This window comes from Cotesia glomerata, linkage group LG2 (genome assembly GCF_020080835.1).
Source record: "Cotesia glomerata isolate CgM1 linkage group LG2, MPM_Cglom_v2.3, whole genome shotgun sequence".
In the NCBI taxonomy this organism is placed as follows: domain Eukaryota; kingdom Metazoa; phylum Arthropoda; class Insecta; order Hymenoptera; family Braconidae; genus Cotesia; species Cotesia glomerata.
In genome coordinates, this window is record NC_058159.1 from 31,504,398 (window position 1) to 31,523,147 (window position 18,750).

At 26.7% G+C, this 18,750-nt stretch overlaps 4 protein-coding genes across 11 annotated transcripts; 1 reads left to right on the forward strand and 3 right to left on the reverse strand.

The window, feature by feature from the left end:
* Positions 1–78: 78 nt before the first annotated feature.
* On the reverse strand, positions 79–8,583 carry LOC123258487 (glycerol kinase-like). Of its 6 annotated transcripts, none has more exons than XM_044718522.1 (12): positions 7,831–8,577; positions 5,543–5,780; positions 4,158–4,237; positions 3,834–4,092; positions 2,987–3,204; positions 2,708–2,920; positions 2,523–2,633; positions 2,206–2,462; positions 1,924–2,129; positions 1,705–1,848; positions 962–1,048; positions 79–453 (listed from the first exon to the last, which is right to left on the reverse strand). In XM_044718522.1, the coding sequence occupies exons 2-12, from the start codon at positions 5,694–5,696 to the stop codon at positions 356–358; spliced, it is 1,827 nt and encodes a 608-aa protein (XP_044574457.1). In that variant the 5' UTR covers positions 5,697–5,780; positions 7,831–8,577; the 3' UTR covers positions 79–355. The 6 variants fall into 6 exon arrangements, with proteins under 6 accessions (XP_044574457.1, XP_044574458.1, XP_044574460.1 ...); XM_044718523.1 differs by having other exon boundaries at positions 5,543–5,783; XM_044718525.1 differs by lacking the exon at positions 7,831–8,577 and adding an exon at positions 5,859–5,940.
* An 821-nt stretch (positions 8,584–9,404) lies between these two features.
* LOC123258494 (WASH complex subunit 1-like) lies at positions 9,405–11,839 on the reverse strand. The gene is made up of 4 exons (XM_044718534.1): positions 11,739–11,839; positions 11,499–11,628; positions 10,898–11,438; positions 9,405–10,298 (listed from the first exon to the last, which is right to left on the reverse strand). The coding sequence occupies exons 1-4, from the start codon at positions 11,758–11,760 to the stop codon at positions 9,519–9,521; spliced, it is 1,473 nt and encodes a 490-aa protein (XP_044574469.1). The 5' UTR covers positions 11,761–11,839; the 3' UTR covers positions 9,405–9,518.
* Positions 11,840–11,925: 86 nt separating this feature from the next.
* On the forward strand, positions 11,926–13,411 carry LOC123258536. The gene is made up of 4 exons (XM_044718614.1): positions 11,926–12,198; positions 12,294–12,472; positions 12,966–13,134; positions 13,215–13,411. Exons 1-4 carry the CDS (start codon positions 12,130–12,132, stop codon positions 13,263–13,265), a joined length of 468 nt encoding a protein of 155 aa, XP_044574549.1. The 5' UTR covers positions 11,926–12,129; the 3' UTR covers positions 13,266–13,411.
* Positions 13,412–13,717: 306 nt separating this feature from the next.
* LOC123258519 (popeye domain-containing protein 3-like) lies at positions 13,718–18,614 on the reverse strand. 3 transcript variants are annotated; one of them, XM_044718589.1, is made up of 9 exons: positions 18,311–18,613; positions 17,693–18,162; positions 16,614–16,981; positions 16,388–16,545; positions 16,200–16,302; positions 15,988–16,128; positions 15,609–15,777; positions 14,328–14,357; positions 13,718–14,141 (listed from the first exon to the last, which is right to left on the reverse strand). In XM_044718589.1, exons 2-9 carry the CDS (start codon positions 17,922–17,924, stop codon positions 14,074–14,076), a joined length of 1,269 nt encoding a protein of 422 aa, XP_044574524.1. In that variant the 5' UTR covers positions 17,925–18,162; positions 18,311–18,613; the 3' UTR covers positions 13,718–14,073. The 3 variants fall into 3 exon arrangements, with proteins under 3 accessions (XP_044574524.1, XP_044574525.1, XP_044574523.1); XM_044718590.1 differs by lacking the exon at positions 14,328–14,357 and having other exon boundaries at positions 18,311–18,614; XM_044718588.1 differs by lacking the exons at positions 13,718–14,141; positions 14,328–14,357 and adding an exon at positions 14,972–15,135 and having other exon boundaries at positions 18,311–18,611.
* Between the last annotated feature and the right edge of the window lie 136 nt (positions 18,615–18,750).

Consider the following 18,750-nt stretch of genomic DNA (forward strand, 5'->3'; position numbering starts at 1 on the left):
ACAGAATTGAGCATACAAGGCAAGTGATTTATAAAATTAATAATTAACAATGATTTAATAATAATAAATAAAATGAAAACACTATAATGGCATTTAATTGTAGCTGTGCGTACTTTCAGTCAATAAAATTATAAAATGAATGATAAATAACTACATTGATTATTCCAACAATGATAACAACTTTTTCATTTACGATAGCCTTTAACTACTACTATTATTATCATTATTATTATTATTAATATTAATATAATCTAATTTATCAACTATCTAATAGTATACTGAATAACAATAAAATTTATTTAGTTGGCTAGCTTTAAATTAGATAAATCGAGTTTATAATATTCGATGTATGTCGTCACCGTTCTTTGAAGTGATAGCTCAATCGTAGTAAGACAAAGCTAGTCATAACAAACCAACTGACTGGAATAGAGGCCAATACTCGGTATCTTTCATCTGAAATTATTTTAATAAGATAATTTATTATTCATCGTATTTTTTTCAGCTGGTTCGGCTTTATTTAATTTATAGCGGTATTTCCAGTATAAAAATAATCTTAAAAACAAGTATTATTTTTATGAAAATTAATTTAGCTGTCACTTGACAATTTTTTTATTTTATTTAACAAAAAGTTTTTTTCCAAAAAATTATTTTTAAAAAATTGCATTTTTTATTTTTTTAAATTTCAATTTTTTTTTACTATAATTTTTTAAATTATTAAATATGTGCTACATTAATTTAGCAGATAGTTGATAATTTTAAGAATTTTTGTAACAAATAAATTGACAAAAAAAAATTCATATGTAGAAATTTAAAAAAATAAAAAATGTAATTTTTTAAAAATAATTTTTTGTAACAAATTTATTTGTTAAATAAAATAAAAAAACTTTCAATTCAGCTAAATTTTTGAGTATCGTTAAAAACCGATCAAAATGATTAATAATGCTATTAATTTATTTTTTACCTGTCATTTGGGCAGTTATTTTCGTCGCAGCCCAGCCCATACTTCTTTGAACAGCCATCTTCCATTTTTTATACCTTCCGTCTCTCTCTGCAATCAAAAGACCTCATTAGAAATAATTATTATTGATAAAAAATAAATTAGATTTATAAAAAATAACAAAATGGAAAAATCATATTATTCACTGATAGAAAGGTTTGTTTATATTTAATAAGCTTTATTAACTGTTAATAAATGATTTTTTAACATCATAGGATTTAATAAATATTTATTAACAGTTAATAAATTATTTATTAAATACAATTTAATAAATGTTAATAAATATTTGTTAACTGTTAAGAAATATTTATTTAAAATAGCAATTTTCTTTTGACACTTTTTATAACCCTATAGCTGGAATACATGATAATAATTAAATTCACTAAATAAATTAACGTTTTTAATATCTAAAAATATAAAAGATAATTATGAGCTGTGATAGAATTTAGTATTTAACAATAAACGTTATTATAATTTAATGTAATTAATGCAAATAATTTATAAAGATGATTTTTAATAAATATTTGTTAACTGTTAATAAATACTTATTAACTTTTAATAAATGTACTTTTTTCCCAAATAAATATTTATTAAATGTTAAAAAATATTTATTAAAATTTAATATATTAATTAATTGTCTTCAAATAAATAGTAAATTATTAATAGTTAATAAATCCTTCTATCAGTGTTTAAAATAAATTTATTACCTTCTGGAGTTGTTGTAGGTAAAAACGTGTCAATAGGAACTGTTTCAGTCTCATCTCCGTCGAGAGGCCAAACTTCAACGCCTTGAGCTTGTCCAGCTGCAATTGCAGCTCCCAGAGCCGTAATGTCTGGCATGGTTGATCTGACTGAAATAAATAGTTAAGAATTTATTAAAAAAAAAATATTTTAATTTTTAAATTCAATAAGAAATATATACTTACATACTGGTATACCGCTAAGGTCAGCTTGAAGTTGCATTAATAAATTATTAGTCGACATTTTACCGTCAGTGTAGAGCTTTGTCAAAGGAAATCCACAATCTTTGAACATAGCTTCGATAATATCTCGGGATTGGAAACATACTGCCTCAAGTGATGCCCGTATTATGTGTTGCTTTGTGGTAAATGCCGTCAGACCGCAGATTATCCTTTGAGGAAATAAAATTATTATTTTCTAAAGCTCTTGAAACAATAAATGTCATTAATATAAATTTATAAAGTTACCCTCTGGCATCCTTTCTCCAATATGGAGCATAAAGGCCATTGAAAGCCGGTACAAAGTAAACATCTCCAGTGCTGAATACTTTTTCAGCTATTTGCTCGCTCTCATGAACGTCTTTAATAAGTTTCATATTGTCTCTTAGCCATTTAATTGCCGCCCCAGCAACGGCCACTGAACCTTCTAATGCATAGACAGTTGGACTATTTGGCCCTAATTTATAAGCTACTGTCGTGACTAGACCATGGGATGAATAAACTCTCTAAAAATAAATATCTTTTGTTAAAATACTATCAAAACAATAACAATAAAATTTACATACAGTAGTTCCGGTATTGCAAAGTAGGAAACAACCACTTCTATATGTATTTTTTGCTTGTCCTTGCTTCAGACAATTTTGTCCAACCAACGCAGCTTGTTGATTACCCAGTATCTGTTTTTTTATTAAATATTATTAATTGTGTACTTTATTTTTTTTTTTTAAATTGATAGTTTGTAATAATTCACCCCAGATATTGGAATGCCTGACAAAGGTCCGACGGTAATTTTTCCATAAATTTCAGAACAACTCTTTATTTCTGGCAGCAAACCCATATCGATGTCAAAGTACCTACACAAAGTAGGATCCCAGTTCAAAGTTTCTATGTTCATTAACATTGTTCTTGAAGCGTTGGTCACATCAGTAATATAAAGACCGCCTTCTTTACCGCCAGTTAAATTCTAAAAAATAATTACAAGCATATTAATAAAATAATTAATTAATTAATAGATATAAAAAAAATTTACCCAAATAATCCAAGTGTCCAAAGTACCAACTTTGCATCTCTTATCACGTATCGCTTTTCTTACTGTAGAAACATTTTGCTTCAGCCATCGGATTTTTAATGCCGAGAAGTAAGGACTTACTGGTAGACCGCACAGTGGCTTCAAATGGTTTTTACTTTTATCGGGAAATTTTGCTATTATCTGATCGACAATTGTATCAGTACGAATATCGGACCACACTATAATCAATATAAAATTCAAATTAATTTAAAAAGTTATAATCTATATTATTGAGAAAATAAGTAAAATGACCTTGTATCTTGTGAACTATTGACATTGTTAAAGATATAAGCTCATCCCGATGTTATACTCATCAAGACCTTTCATTTGAGTACCCACATCAATTTTTCATATATTTATACATATTATATATATGTATATATGAAAAATATATAAAAAATGCATGTGTGTACTCAAATGAAACCTCTTGATGAGTGAAACATCAGGATGAGCTTACATCTTTAAAAATATCAATAATTAAGAAATGACCTTGTATCTTGTGAACTATTGACATTGTTCAAGATATAAGCTCATCCCAATGTTATACTCGTCAAGACCTTTCATTTGAGTACCCACATCAACTTTTCATATATTTTATATATATATATATATATATATATATATATATATATATATATATATATATATATATGAAAAATATATAAAAAATGCATGCGGGTACTCAAATGAAAGCTCTCGATGAGTGTAACATCAGGATGAGCTTATATCTTTATAAATGTCAATAGTTAAGAAAGTACAGTGCAATTTAACAAAAATCATTATTCAATAAATAAATAATAACACGTACCAATAGCGTTGTGAAGTGGTTCCCCAGTTGTTGAATCCCAAACAAATGTTGTTTCTCTAGCATTGGTAAGACCGACAGTGACAATGTCAGAAGCACTTCCACCAATGCTTTCAAGTTTTTTAATGACATCTTTTATACAAGCTTTTACAGCAAATAAAATTTCCTTGGGGTCTTGTTCAGTCCATCCTTCTTGAGGACTCAATTGCTCGATGTCAATCGAATGGGATGCTACTTCACTGACACGTTTGGCCGTAAATATCTAAAAAATTAAATATTTTACTCTTATAGCTTAATATTTAGTTAATTAATTAGTTGAAAACTTACCACAAATCTGACAGTCCGTGTACCGACATCAATGACTCCAACAAGAGGTCCTGATTTTTTTGCTGAGCCCGGCAAAGCCTCTGTAATATTAATTAGCTGGTTTTAAAATTCATGAACTTTGTACTATTTAAATTTATAGTTAAAAAAATCAGTTTGAATTCATTAAAATGCGACCTCAAAGTACATATTTGTTTGATAACGTCAATAATAATATATAAATTACTTTGATCTTATTACTAAATTATTAGAAACTTTGCAATAAAAATATACAACAAATAAATAACAGTACATGCCTGCCGTAACATTTTCAGAGTTAAGATTTTCAACAGTTGATCCGGTAGGCGACGGACAATTGCTAACACTTTTTCTACCCATTTTTTTATAAAAAATTCCTTTTTTATAAAACTTTCACTTTATAAATAAATGTTAAAATAATTTAAATAGTTACTTTACTAATAAAAAATATATAAATGCATTTGATACTGTTAAAAAAAGTAGTAAAAAAATTTCTAAGCCTCAATATTGCATACTGAGTAAACTAATTCGTCTGGAGAAGACTTAGCCAGACTAGGGGTATCCAAGTAGTGTGTAAAGTGCAATGTGAGTTTATAATGATCACTGCCTACTCATTTTATTTCCGTTTTGTTTTTTATTTTATGATATGCCGGTACATTCAGGCGTGATGTCACTACATTCGGCGGAGTCCGATTGGCTGACGGTGGAGGCTTGTGCCTTCTCCTCTCTCTTTAGCAGCTCCGATATTGTTATTATCGTTCAGACGTCTATATTTCAAACTTTTTTTTTTTTATTTATCGCTGGGAATTTAAAAATAAACAGTCATTAATTTTTTTCTTCGTTTTTGTAAGGAAACTTGAACTAAATTTTTTTTGACATAAAATAAACTTTTAAGCTGTGACATTTAAAAGTTTATCGATTAAAAAATTCGCGGTAATAAATAAATGTAACAGGATCTGGTGATTTTTTTGGCAGCTCTTTAAACCGTCTCGTGATGCTCAATCTCGTGTTCTCGGGCTCGCACATCACCTATCTGTTATTCATGACTTTATTATTAGAATACAAAGCTACATAGTAAGACATCTGTCACAATAAAAATCGAGTTAATTTACAGCATTTATTTAGCTCTTTTAAACTCCTGATAATTAGAATGAGAAAAAAAAATTACTCTGGGAATAATTCAGTAATCAATTAATAAAACAATAAACTTGATGAAACTCTGTTATCGCTTTTAGACTTTGATCGACGTAATTTGACCATATATACTTGCTCATAAAGATAAAAATCAAGTTTCGTTATAGAGCGACTATAAATAATGCACTACTTTTAAAATTCCTAAAAAAAAATTAATATTATTTTTATAACAATACCTGTTGATTTAAATGAATAGTACTTGAAGATACTCGTTTTTCTTTTTAATCCTTTTTTATCTCTCGACAGTTCAACAGCTGGGGATGATAGATTCTGAGACTCATCAAAAGTATCATCTTGAACTTCTTCCTCGACATCTTCACGTGGCTCCATTATTTTTTTTTTTTTACAGAACCTTGCTCAGGATGATTTTCTCGGTATTAATTATCCGAGTTAGTGTAAATTTTTTAATCAGCGCTGCTGAAACAAAAAAAAATTTTTAATAAATTTACAGACTATTATTATGTACAAAGATAAGAACTGTATACATTATAAATTATAATTTATAATATAATAAATGGATGAGCTAAAACCGGTGGAGTTTGGATTGTCATTAAAATATTAAGTAAGTATTTAAAAGAACAAACCAGACCGAATGACTACAACCTATCGAACTACTATCCTCCGACGTGATTCAAAGTTGGCTCGAATACATTAAATGCTTTCATGTCTCATCATCATGGCCAAATTCTTAGTTACGACATGTCCTAAAACTTACCTACATTTATATTTTTAAAATTTAAAACAATTCACAGAAAAAAAAATTAACTTGAATCAAGTAAATAATTTTTAAGAACTTGATCTTTTTGATTTGAGTAGAAAAATTCTTAAACTAAGAAATTTTCTTTAGTATAATTAATTTTTACTTGATTCAATAATTTTTTGTCTTGATTCAAGACACTGAAACTTTTCAGAATTATTTTCTTGATTCAAGAATTTTTCTCTTGATTCAAATTAATTTCTTTTTCTGCGTTGTTTTACTTATTTCTTCCCCTCTAAAATTATTAATAATTATTTCAGCTTGAGTTTTCATCAGCTATAAATTTATCTGATCAATATTTTTTCAATATCAATTTAGTTAGCATTAAATAATTTATTGACACCTCAGGTGTAAAATAAATTAACATGTCTAGAAGATTAAAGCAGTTACTATAATTAAATTGTCAAAAGTTAAAACAATTATTATTATCATCATCGATAGCAAAAGAGTAGTCAAAGTCGCTTCTACAGTATTTGTTTTAATTAAGTAATTTATCGAATCGATGACGGTTTTTATTGTACTTGAGTACTGGACATGATGTGGTCTGGTAGTAGGCCGCATGATGTTTATGTTTTCCTGAGAAGCATCGGACTACCTTATATTGTATGTTAGCTTGATCCTTATATACTAAACTGTACTATGAACAACCACCTGCGAGAAGATAGAAATAATTCATTTTCTTATTAAATATTCAGCGAAATTATTTTTTCTTTCTTCTCAATTATTCTTCAACATGTTGTTCAATTTTAGGTAGCGCTAGAATTTTTTTAAATTCAAACTACAATTTAAAAAAAATTTTTTTAAGTCGATTTTAGACTTTCGCGAAACTCGCGAATATTTTGCAATGTTAGCGTCCATCTAGCGGTTGGTTAGATACTACATAGACGCGGTTTGTTCAAACTCTTGATAAAATCACTGCAAGTAAAATTAGTCTTTCTAAAAATTTTATTCCATCAATTAAAAACTTATAAATTTTTAATTAGTGAATATCTTGATTGGAATTTTTGATAATCTTTAAAATTCCTGATAAGAATTACTGCTGATACTTGAATAGATATACGTAATTAGAGTAATTTGTAATTTTTTATAAAATAATCTTTTTCCTGTAATTTAATACTACTTACGTAACTAAAAAAAAAAAAATAATAAAAAGTAAAATTATATTTTTAAACTCAAAAAGTCCCTAAATTCATAAATAGTTGACCTTGGTGCAAAAATTATTTGCGTTAAAAATTAATTTAAATAAAAAAATACATAAGGAAAAATAGATAATTATTAAAAAATGATAATTCAACTGTTCTTACGTCATTAATACCTTAATTTAAAAAAAATAATTACATATAATTTTCAGTCAACTACTTCGCGCCAATTATCTTCCACATTAAATAAATTTTCATGCGTCACTGTAAATAAAAAAAAAATACAATATTACTTTACTATCGATTTACACGTCTTATTGTAATTATATGTCACAACAAATTGACCGTTGCATTAAAAAATTATATACACGTGTTGCTAACGCATTTTTTTGGTACCAGTTAAAGTTATGTCACTCTACTATTCACCAAATTCATTTCTTCTGATAAAAAAATTTGAAATAAAAAAATAAAATAAACCATTATTAATCCAAACTCAATACACTTAAAATTGTAGATAATTAAATGGAGTAAGGAGTAATTGAAAATAAATAAATAAAAGGATACTTACGAACAAATAATTGACAGCAGCCAGTATCACGCAACACTCGTATAGTATGTAGAATCGTGTATGAAAATAATGGTCATGCGCAACGATTTACTGTTCTTGGATTTCAACTAGTCAATAATATTCAACAGAGAGCAATACATCAGCTATCATTCAATGAAACCTTTTAAATTACTTAGCAATCACGATAATTAATAGGAAATCTGTCTATTGATCACCACCCAAATGGCATGATGATAAAAAATTTTTCTTTTTCTTCATGCTAGCTTGCCGCATTGTGGTAATCGACTTTAGCCCGCCCTGACCTTTTCTCTGGTACACTGCGCAAGCTAAAATCTACCATGTGCCACAATTTACCAATCTCGGTCAGATATTTAATATTTATTTTGTTTACAATTCCACTCTAATTAAACCAAAGTAATATTAAAGACGTGTCAAATTCTATCGAGTGTTGTTGATGATCAGTCCTTGTCACTTTCTGTTATAAATACCAATTATTCTGAAGCTGAGGGTAGCAATGAACAATCACACCGACACTAACCACCTTTGATTTTTGCCCAACACTGACATAATGAAAAATTGTTCAGATTTACACACAACTGCTGAATTACTTCCAGCCTTTTAATTGGCTGATTAAATTCTCATCTCGAATTCAATTCGTGGCTTCTTTCCCGCCAGGAATTAAATTTATTAGCTTGATAGATAAAAAAAAATATTTGCACATATAGCTCCAAAAATTTACATATAAACTTGTTTACTTAGCTGGTGACATGTCATATTTACTATTTACATTTTATTTTATTTTATGTGATTGTACGTTCAGGTGGATGAAAAAATTTAATTTTTTTAAATTGGCAATTCTGAATTTTGTTTTTATAATTTTTATTTGTCATGTTGAGTGTCTTGTGTTGTATTAATAGGAATCCCGTGTATCTATGGAGGGTAGAAGTATATTTATTCAATACTTTATGAGACTTAAATAAAACTAAATATCAACTGGCATTATTTCTTTTATTTCAAATTAACATTCAATTTATTTATATAATAATAATAATAATAATAATAAACACATTTTTTAATCATTATCAAAATATCAAGCATAATTTGGTCCAAAAAATTATTTTAAAAAAATTGGATTTTTAATATTTTTAAATTTTTACATGTCAATTTTTTTTGCCATAATTTATTTGTTAAAAATATTTTAAAAATCATCAAATATCTGCTAAATTAATTTTAATTAGTATTTATGTAAGGTAAAAGACCCAGTTATTGACACTGGCCTAGTTGATTGACACTTGCAATTTTATTCTAATTAAAAAAATAAAATGTTCTCAAAAAACCAATTATCTTAAAATTTATAATTCAAAAATTATGTTTATTAATTTATTAGAGTCGATTTGTTTTATGTAATTTAAATAAAATTGCAAGTGTCAATAACTAGGTCTTTTAACTTATTGATTTGATGCACAGCGAGTTTTATTTTACTACTAACATATCCTCCATGCTTATTTTGGATCATCAGTAAAAAAAAATCAAGATTAAACGTTAATAGCAAAAAAAGAAACAATATACATCTATTATTACTGTTATTATTAATATTTACAATAATTAATAGTACGTCGAAAATATTAATAATTAAAAATATACATCAACATTTATTTATAAAAAAAAAGAAACCAAAAGACTTAAAATTATTCTTCCCAGTCATCAGCATCGGGCTGTGAATCGTATTCGCTTGTAGAATTACGATCAGAAGCTTCGTTAGGCTTAGGTGGCGGAGGAATCAAACGAGATATTCTCTCTAGAGCTCCAATAGACCCACCAGCTCCACCAGCACTGCCTCCAGCAATGCCTTTGCGCCTCAGTGAGAGCTTTGCGTGTAAATCAGCCATCAAATCGCCGCCTACAGCAGCCGATGACCATCTGTCACTGGGTTTTTCAGCGGTAGTCTGACGAAGTTTAGCTTTGCCAATCCCTCCAGCAGCTCTTATAGCTTCCATTAAATTACTACGATCGTCGGTTGAGGCTGCTGGTCTCGCTGTAGGTTTCATTTCTACTTTCTGTTCTTTGGATTCACCAGTCACTGATGAAGAAGCTGGAGGTGGAGGTGGAGGAGGCGGCGGCGGCGGCGGTGGTGGTGCTGATGCTGCAGATGCTTGAGGAATCGGTAAGCTTTCAGATTTAGTAACTGGCGGAGGAGGTGGAGGTGGTGGGAGCGGAGCCGGTGTTGCCGAGGTTTCTGTATTGTCTTGATCTAAATTGGGAAGATTTGGAGGATTTTGAATTTTCTTGGTTTGTTTATCGTCTTTTACTGTCATAGCGGCGTCTGGAAGATCGATTCTTGCTGTTGGTGATGTTACTGCTGAGGATGGGGCTATCGGGCTTTGAAAACTCAAGTCTAGGACAAATTTCTCATCGTCTACTATTCCTGGAAGATCTGGTAATATTGCTGGTACATTTATTTGCGGGACCTAAGCAATAAATAATTTAATTAATTTATCAAAACAAAAATAAATTTTTAAATATTTACAATGTTATAAATTTTTTTTTGGAAAAATACATAAAAAAATTAACAATAAAAAAAAAAAAAAAGTTGATTATCACAATTTTAACAAATTTTCAAAAAAATTTATAAATTTTTTAGAAAATTGTGATATTCAACTTTTTTTTTTTTAAATTGTTCGTTTTTTTTTATGTAAGGTAAAAGACCCAGTTATTGACACTGGCCTAGTTATTGACATTAAAATCAACTCTAATAAATTAATAAATATAAATTTTAAGATAATTGAATTTTTGGGAATAATTTATTTTTTTAATTAGGCCAAAATGACAAGTGTCAATAACTGGGTCTCTTACCTTACTTTGAAAAAAAATACATCAAAAAAAGATAAAATAGAAATTTTATCCAAAAACACGAGAGCCAAAATTTTTTCCAACTTTTGAAGAAAAAAAAGGTATCGAAATTTTTATTTTTCTCTTTCACGACATTTTTTATCATAAATGCGCCGTAAAAACAAGCAGAAGTTGATCTAACTTGTAAATAATTACCAATAAATTTATTAGAACTTACCTCGCCCAACATCGGAGCATATAAATATGATGGTGAGTCAAAATCTGACGACTGCCATGGCTGATTTATTGAATTAGGCGCATCTTCAATTTTTCTCGGATTATTGCCAAGTTCCGAAGACAAGCCCGTGTATTTTTTAGATATTTTATCATCATCATCATCATCATCAATTAGCAATGCACTTACGGACGATACTCTCGTTACTGGAGTCTCATTTGTTTTATCCAAGCAGTCTTTTTTCAATGATTTGTTCATGACATAATAAAATTGTAATTTTTCTTTGAGCTTCAATTCGCTGGCATAATGATCAGCTCTGATACCTGACTCAGTTGGGCGCCGTACAGAAAAACTCTCCACTTGGGTCATTACTTCATTAGTTACCTCTTTTGGATTATTTATAAGTGTTTGATACTCTTTGTAAGTCGAATACGCAGGGTACTTGGCGTCTGAGTACATTTTTATCGCTTTCAAACTCATATTGTTTTGTAAATAAAATAATTGATCTTGGAGCTTAGTAGCTTTTTGTTTTACATCTTGGAGTCTGAAATAAATTTATTATCAAATTTAACATTGCAATAAATAAATAAATAATTAAAATTACCTTTTTGAATAGTTAGAAACTCTGTTATCAATTGATTGAAATATTTGTGAGGCTGCTGATTGTAATGCATCAAGGCTATTTGCTATTTGCATTATTGTTCCTTCATGACTGCTGTCATTGGAAATTATTCCTAGAATTTTTATTACTCAATTACTGATAAAATTAATTATTGTTTAGAACATTATCGAAAGTCTGTCTATCATTTTCAGTCGTTGCAATTGTTATTACTCATTAACTCACCTATTTCTATTCTTTCACGCATCTTGATTTTATATTTATATATTTAGCAGTATATTTATACACTCACTTCATAATAAATTTAATTAATAAATAATAAGTATATAGGTTAAAAATGATTTAAGATAAAAAAAAAAAAATTATCAAACGTCAAATTTATTGTTGAAAATGTTTCAGGCGAGTTTTAAAAGTCAAATTATTCGCTGTCATTGTTGCAAAAATGTAAACACCGAACAGGTAAATATTATTTACATGTAAATGAAACCTAAAACTCAGTATAAACGGAGTACACAGTACACAAGCACGTTGGAGGTTTTAAAGTTGATAATAACAATAATAAAAAACAGTTGAAAATTTATCACTTGATTTATTTATTTAAAAATAAATCTAAAAAATGGATTGCTCCGACTTAACATCTCCCCATTTGTTATCTGACTGTAAATTACGCGAGATACTGAAAGATGTATGTATTAATGCAGGTTATATTTTACTATTTAACTATATTGTTTGTTTACTTGATTGTTAATCAATAAATTCTTTTATTTTATATATTTACAGAAATGTATTGTAATAAAAGACATTGGATCTATGGACAAACTAAAACTACTCGAGGTTTTTAAGCGGATTGCTTTGCCGATGCCGCAACGAAAATACAACGACCAGAGATCCTTGGGTAAAAAATTGTGCGAACTAAGAGTGACTAAAAACATAAAAATTTCTGATATTGAACAGTCAAGGTAAGTTTTTTTTTTATTTTTATGTAAATATACTCTATTTGATTAAATTTTACGACATTAAAGTTAGCAGTCGCTTCACAATTTCTTAATTTTATTTAACAAAAAAATTTCTTCCAAAAAATTAATTTAAAAAAATGACATTTTTTATTTTTTTAAATTTCTATGATATTAAAGTTAGCTGTCACTTGACCATTTTTTAATTTTATTTAACAAAAAAATTTTTTCCGAAAAATTATTTTTAAAAAATTGCATTTTTAATTTATTAAATTTTCTAAATGTCAATTTTTTTTCTTATTTTTTTTATGCAGTAATTTATTCATTAGAAAAATTCTTAAAATTATTAAATATCTGCTAAATTAATTTTCATAAAATTTTTGCATGTCAAGTTTTTTTATAATTTTTTTTCCACTAATTTATTTCTTAAAAAAATTCTAAAATTTATTAAATATCTGGTACTTTAATTTTCATTAAAATTTTTTATTAATATTTGCAGAGAGACACTTGATAAATCATTTGAGAGTGTCAAAACAAATTATTCAAACACGAGTGATAAAAATGGTATTTTAAAATCACCTATTAATAAATTAAAATGTGAACAGAATAATATAAGGCTGTCTAATGATATTCATCAAGTTTCAAATGATCAGAAAAGAAAGAGTAATGTATGAAATAATTTATTTATATTATTATTGTTTTTATCTAAGTTTAGTACCTTAATATATTTTTTTTTTATATTTTGCAGACGTCTTCCGATCATTCTCCACCAAAACGCCAGAAAATTTTATGGCCATAAAAATTTTGAGCTTAATGATTGTAAAATGTTTGTCTTCATCAATTTATTTTAGTTTTAATGCTTCATTCATAATATCGCAATAAGTTAAATAATTTTTTAACTAGTATTAAGCATACTTAAATCGCTTCTATAGAATTTAATTAAATATTAATTGTAAAATTAAATTGAGCTGAAAAACTATATCATTTATTTATAAAATAATATTATTTGTAGATTGGAATTTATTTTCATAATTATGTCAAAATATTCCAAAGTAAATTTAATTTAAGATTAATTACCTTAGTATGTTTTTTTTTTTTTTTTGTTAATAATTAAGACAAATAAATTTTTTAATTTTAATTTTTATTAATGCTAATTTTTTAACATATATACGTCCAATACATGAGAAAATGCATAACAAATGTTAAAGAACAAAAAATAAAATAAAATAAAATAAAGAAATAACAAAAACATTATTTATGACTCGTTGCATTATACAAAATACTTAAAGATACATGGCACAAAATAATTTGGAAGCATTATAAGTTTAAATATTCACTGTACAAAAGACTACTCAATTAGAATCAAGGAAGATATATAATTATCAATATTAATATTAATTATCACTTATCAACATAATTAAATGTCATTAATCACTGGTGAGGAATGTTTTTGATAAAAATAATTAATTTTAGAATCAACTATTATGTCACAACTAATTTTTTGTGCTCATTCCCTAATATTCACATACTCCCGAAGTTACGTTGATTTATTATTTGTTGACTAAATTGACTGTTTGAGAATGATACTGTGAAATGCTGATTGTATTTTAGACAGGTGTTTCATGATCAGTCTCTTCAATTCTTCCCAATCTCCAAGCATTTGGATCTCCAGCAGCTACAATTTTTATTTAATTAATATTGTATTAAATTAATTTCATTATTGATTATTTGATCAGAATTTTAAAAGTGCTTTCAATTTATCTAATTAATTAGACGAACATTACTCTATTTAAACTAATTACAGAGGAGAGATGCTTCACTTTAACTCAATTTAAAAGTTAAAAAAAGTATCTAAACTTACCACAATAATAGTATCTAATCCTAGGTAAACCTAGACAAATAAATTGAAAATTATCAATAAAATAATATAAATAAAAATATATTTATAATTTTTAATAATTATATTTAATGAAATTAGCATGATGAAAAACGTACGGGTTTTTTATTTTTATGCATTAATTTTATGATGTAGCAATTAAAAGTTGTACTGTATAATTAATAATAATAATAATAATAATAATAATAATAAAATTTAGTGATTTATTTATTTAGCGCGATACGAATAATAAATAAAATAAAAGATAAATGCTCAATGAATTAAAAAATATATTAAATAAAAGTGGTTGAGGCGAGGAACAAGTGATTGGAATTTTAACATTTTAAACATCTATTTGACAAGAGTTTATAGAAAAAAATTTAAATAATAGTAGCATAAATAAATAAAATAAATAAAATAAAAATTATCAGAAGGAGTGGATAAATAACTCACCTGGATATTATCGGGAAGAAAATAATTGAGTAACCCATTGGCATTGACGTACGTACTTAATACACAGCAGATGTACACATTGATGTACCAAACATAAATTCAGATGAAGGATCGAAGATATATATTTATGTGTATATATAAATTTGATGTTTTTTAATTTATAATTTTGTTTGTTCGGAAAATGGGTTATTAAACAATTAGGATTCTGATTGGGAGGAATTATCATTGGTTGATGTTTTGGTATAAAGGGGAAGTATATAAGGCGCGTGAAGATGGTTTAGGTGATGCAGTGCGTTGTTCAACACATCGGGGCTCGTATACAGCAGCGGCACTCTCTCCTCTACCCAAACCAAAACCAAAAAAATACCAACTAAATTATAAAGATGACAATGCATGATTTCTTCTTTTTTTTTCTAATGTACATTGATGTGTGTAAAATTAAATAAAATAATAATAACTTTAAATGAACAGTAAATAGCGTTGATAAGTGGCTAATTGTTTAAATAAAGAGCAAATTATAAATTATAAGCAATTACATTAAGCTATTATAAATAACACTTTGTATTTAAGGAACGTGCAGAGTAAATACAGGATTTATTTTTTTTATTTTACTTAATTTTTTATATTATTTAAACATGCTAATATGATGAGATAATGATTGCAAATGATTTTTAAATAAATATATAATTTGCAACGTAATTTAATTAAAACTTATCAGTGTTTTATGAAATTTACCGTTGATTTGTCACTATTTTAATATTTGAACGTTTTCTATTCTCATTTCATTTATTATTTAATAAAATATTTATTTACCTTGAAGTTGACGACTTATTAATGCTGTAATTCCGTGATTATCTGACTTTTTAACGACAAATAATTTAGTATCTGCATCAGTTTCTAAATTTCCAACTCCACCTAGTCCAACAACTTGCCCGTTTTGCCCATGGTGTTGGTGAGTACCCGCTGCCATTGTTTCACTTACCTAAATATTATTAAAAATTATTTTATCATTGAATTTAATAAAATTTTACATGAAAATTAAATTAGCTGACATAGGAAAATTTTTATAAATTTTTTTTTTAAAAAATCATTTAAAAAAAAAAAAAAATTTTTTTTACATATAATTTCTATTAAAAAAATCAAAAATCATCAAATGTCTGCTAAATTTAGTATCATAAATTTAAAAACTTACTTGCATAAATTTTTTGACAACATCTCTACCTAATATATGATCAAAGACTGCTTGTAAAAATTGATCTGTCATTATACTCAATTTTAATTTATCTCTATGCCAAAGTAATATTCTAGAATCTTCCATTGCCGTTATTGATACCTTTAAAATGAGTTATTAAAAATGAAAAATAAAAAAAAAAAACTAATAATTTATCATTAAATAAAATTTACCTGAAAGAATTCATCAGTAGATACTCCAAACCATTCAGGTGAATCAAGAAATTGATGAGGGAAGACAATGTGAAGTGCTCTACCATTTTGTGATACAACTAGTCTGTTAAACAAACAAAAGTTAATTAAATAAAATATTTTTTATATGATATAATTTTTAAAAAATAAAATCAATAATTTTAACTAACTTTCCCGAAAGTACTAAAGATAAAGAATCTACTTTAGTAGATTTTTCTTGTGCATAAACTTGTTGATACTTTAAAGGTTTGATGGCTTTCATACAATTTAATACTTTTTTAAATTGATGCCTTGAAACTCTTAACGGTTGAAATACTGCTGCATAAACCTAAAATAAAAATAAATAAATAAAGGGAAATTTATGAATAGAGTTTAGTGATTATGTATGATTTTTACCTCTTCAACTTCTCTTGAAAATTTAATAGGTCTTAAACGATAGAGTAATGTGCAAACGTGGACAAAATTAATAGCTACAAATAGACCATTCCACATAGTGGCGTCAAACCAGCAAACTATTGTCCATCCCCATAATGCGAGAAATGCGCAACCAATTAATAATGTGCATCTCAAATATAATACACCGTGTATTCCACTGGGAGCTAAATGCGACAATAAAAAAAAGGCATTTGCTAACTGAAAGTAGATGTGATTAACATAAATTCCACGATAGGGCTGGCAAGTGAGAGCTCCGCTTAAAAATGATGGAGGCACTGTTGGTGGATAAGGATACCCAGATTCATGGCTCACCATCGACAAACCTGTATCTTTTAAATTAAATATAATATTCTATTATTAATAATATCTTCATCTTGGATATAAAAAGGTGATACATTTACTAAGTACTCTTGAGTAGTTTTAATATAATTTTTTGTTTAATTCAAGTGAACCTATTCGTTTGTTAATCTATCAAAATTAATGCAAATATTTTATTATCATGATAGATATTGATATTCTTTTGTCAAAAAACCAAAAATTATTTTAAACATAATTCATTTAACATGATTTTAATAATTTAGGTATGTGTTTTGATGTATTCTTATGATAATATTTTGTAATGTAATTATAAGAATATTATTGTAAAGTTTTTTGTATTTAATTGTTCTAGCACCTGAGGAAGTCGGGAAACCGACGAAACGTTGTGAAAATTTAAATAAAAATCGAATAAATATTTCCATCAAACTGTGAATTGTTATTATTTTATGAATTAATTATGGATATGAACAACTAGACAATTAATTTACTTTAAACAATTCTTGAGCCAAGAAATTTTTTTTTTCTCAATGTATAATTATAGACAAAGTCATTTAATTTTAAAGAATCAAGTTCAATATGATAACCTTTTGTCTCAAAATTATAAATATCCTTCTCTATAAATATCTCTTAATCATTTGATTATATTGATTTTTAAATTTAACTATTATCTTTATTAGGTGTTAATATATTGATGTAAAACAAATGAGTGTTAAAAAAATTACCAGGATTGAGGACAGAAGTCATGTTAGTACATTTATGATCAATATTTTCCGATGCCTTGAGAATGTCTTGCGGTGTATCGGCATCCTTGGAAATACGGGGTACGGCGGCATCAGTTATTTGTGCATTAACACAAATATGACAAATAAATAAAATAACTAAACAGGTTGCAGAGATTTGAGAGTCTCTGCTGATGCCTTCTTGGCATTTTTTTTGGTGTAAATGCATCCACATACCCGCATTAGGATACAATTAAACTTTTACACTTTTTCACGTTATACCCTACCGTAGTATTTTTATTTAAAATATTATTTTTTTTTAATTGACCAATTTACCAGATAAGTAAAAAGTATTTATTTGTAAAAGACAATTTACTGGATAATTGTCACTCCACAGTTGTTATCCAATTACTTTGTTGTGCATTGCCATCTCCATGGACATTTTTTTTATTTATTTTCACGTGTCAATCATCCTAAAAATGTTAATCAGTTCTTAATTATTATAAGTCACTCAATAAAATTATTTCATTGTCAATAACTTGATAAAAAATTACCAAAACTTTTAATTTAATTTAAATAAATATTATATTCTACTTATATTAAGGATCATTAGAAACTTACGTATGGAATTGTTTAAATATGGTGTGTAGGTGTCTACTCCATTTAAAGGATATTAAATTTTTTAAAAAGAAATTTTAAATCATATTTTACTTATTTATTACTTTAAATAAATAGTTAACTTTTTTTAAACAATTAAATCACTGTAAAAAATATTTACACTCCAATAAATCCTTAAAGTATCAGAAAAATGTCAATTAAAAAACACAATGCACAAAAATGGTTGGATATAAAACAGTATACGATATCTTTGACACGAAATTTTCAAATAAAACACTTTTCATGTTTTTATAAGTTATATTGTCAATGTAATGCTTTTAAAAAAATTTTTTTTATTGTTTTTATATAAAGGAACTGGTTTTGAATTTAATTGAACCAAAATAAAAAACAAATTATATGTTACATTAAATCATGTATATAAAGATATTGCCGAAAGTAGCTAC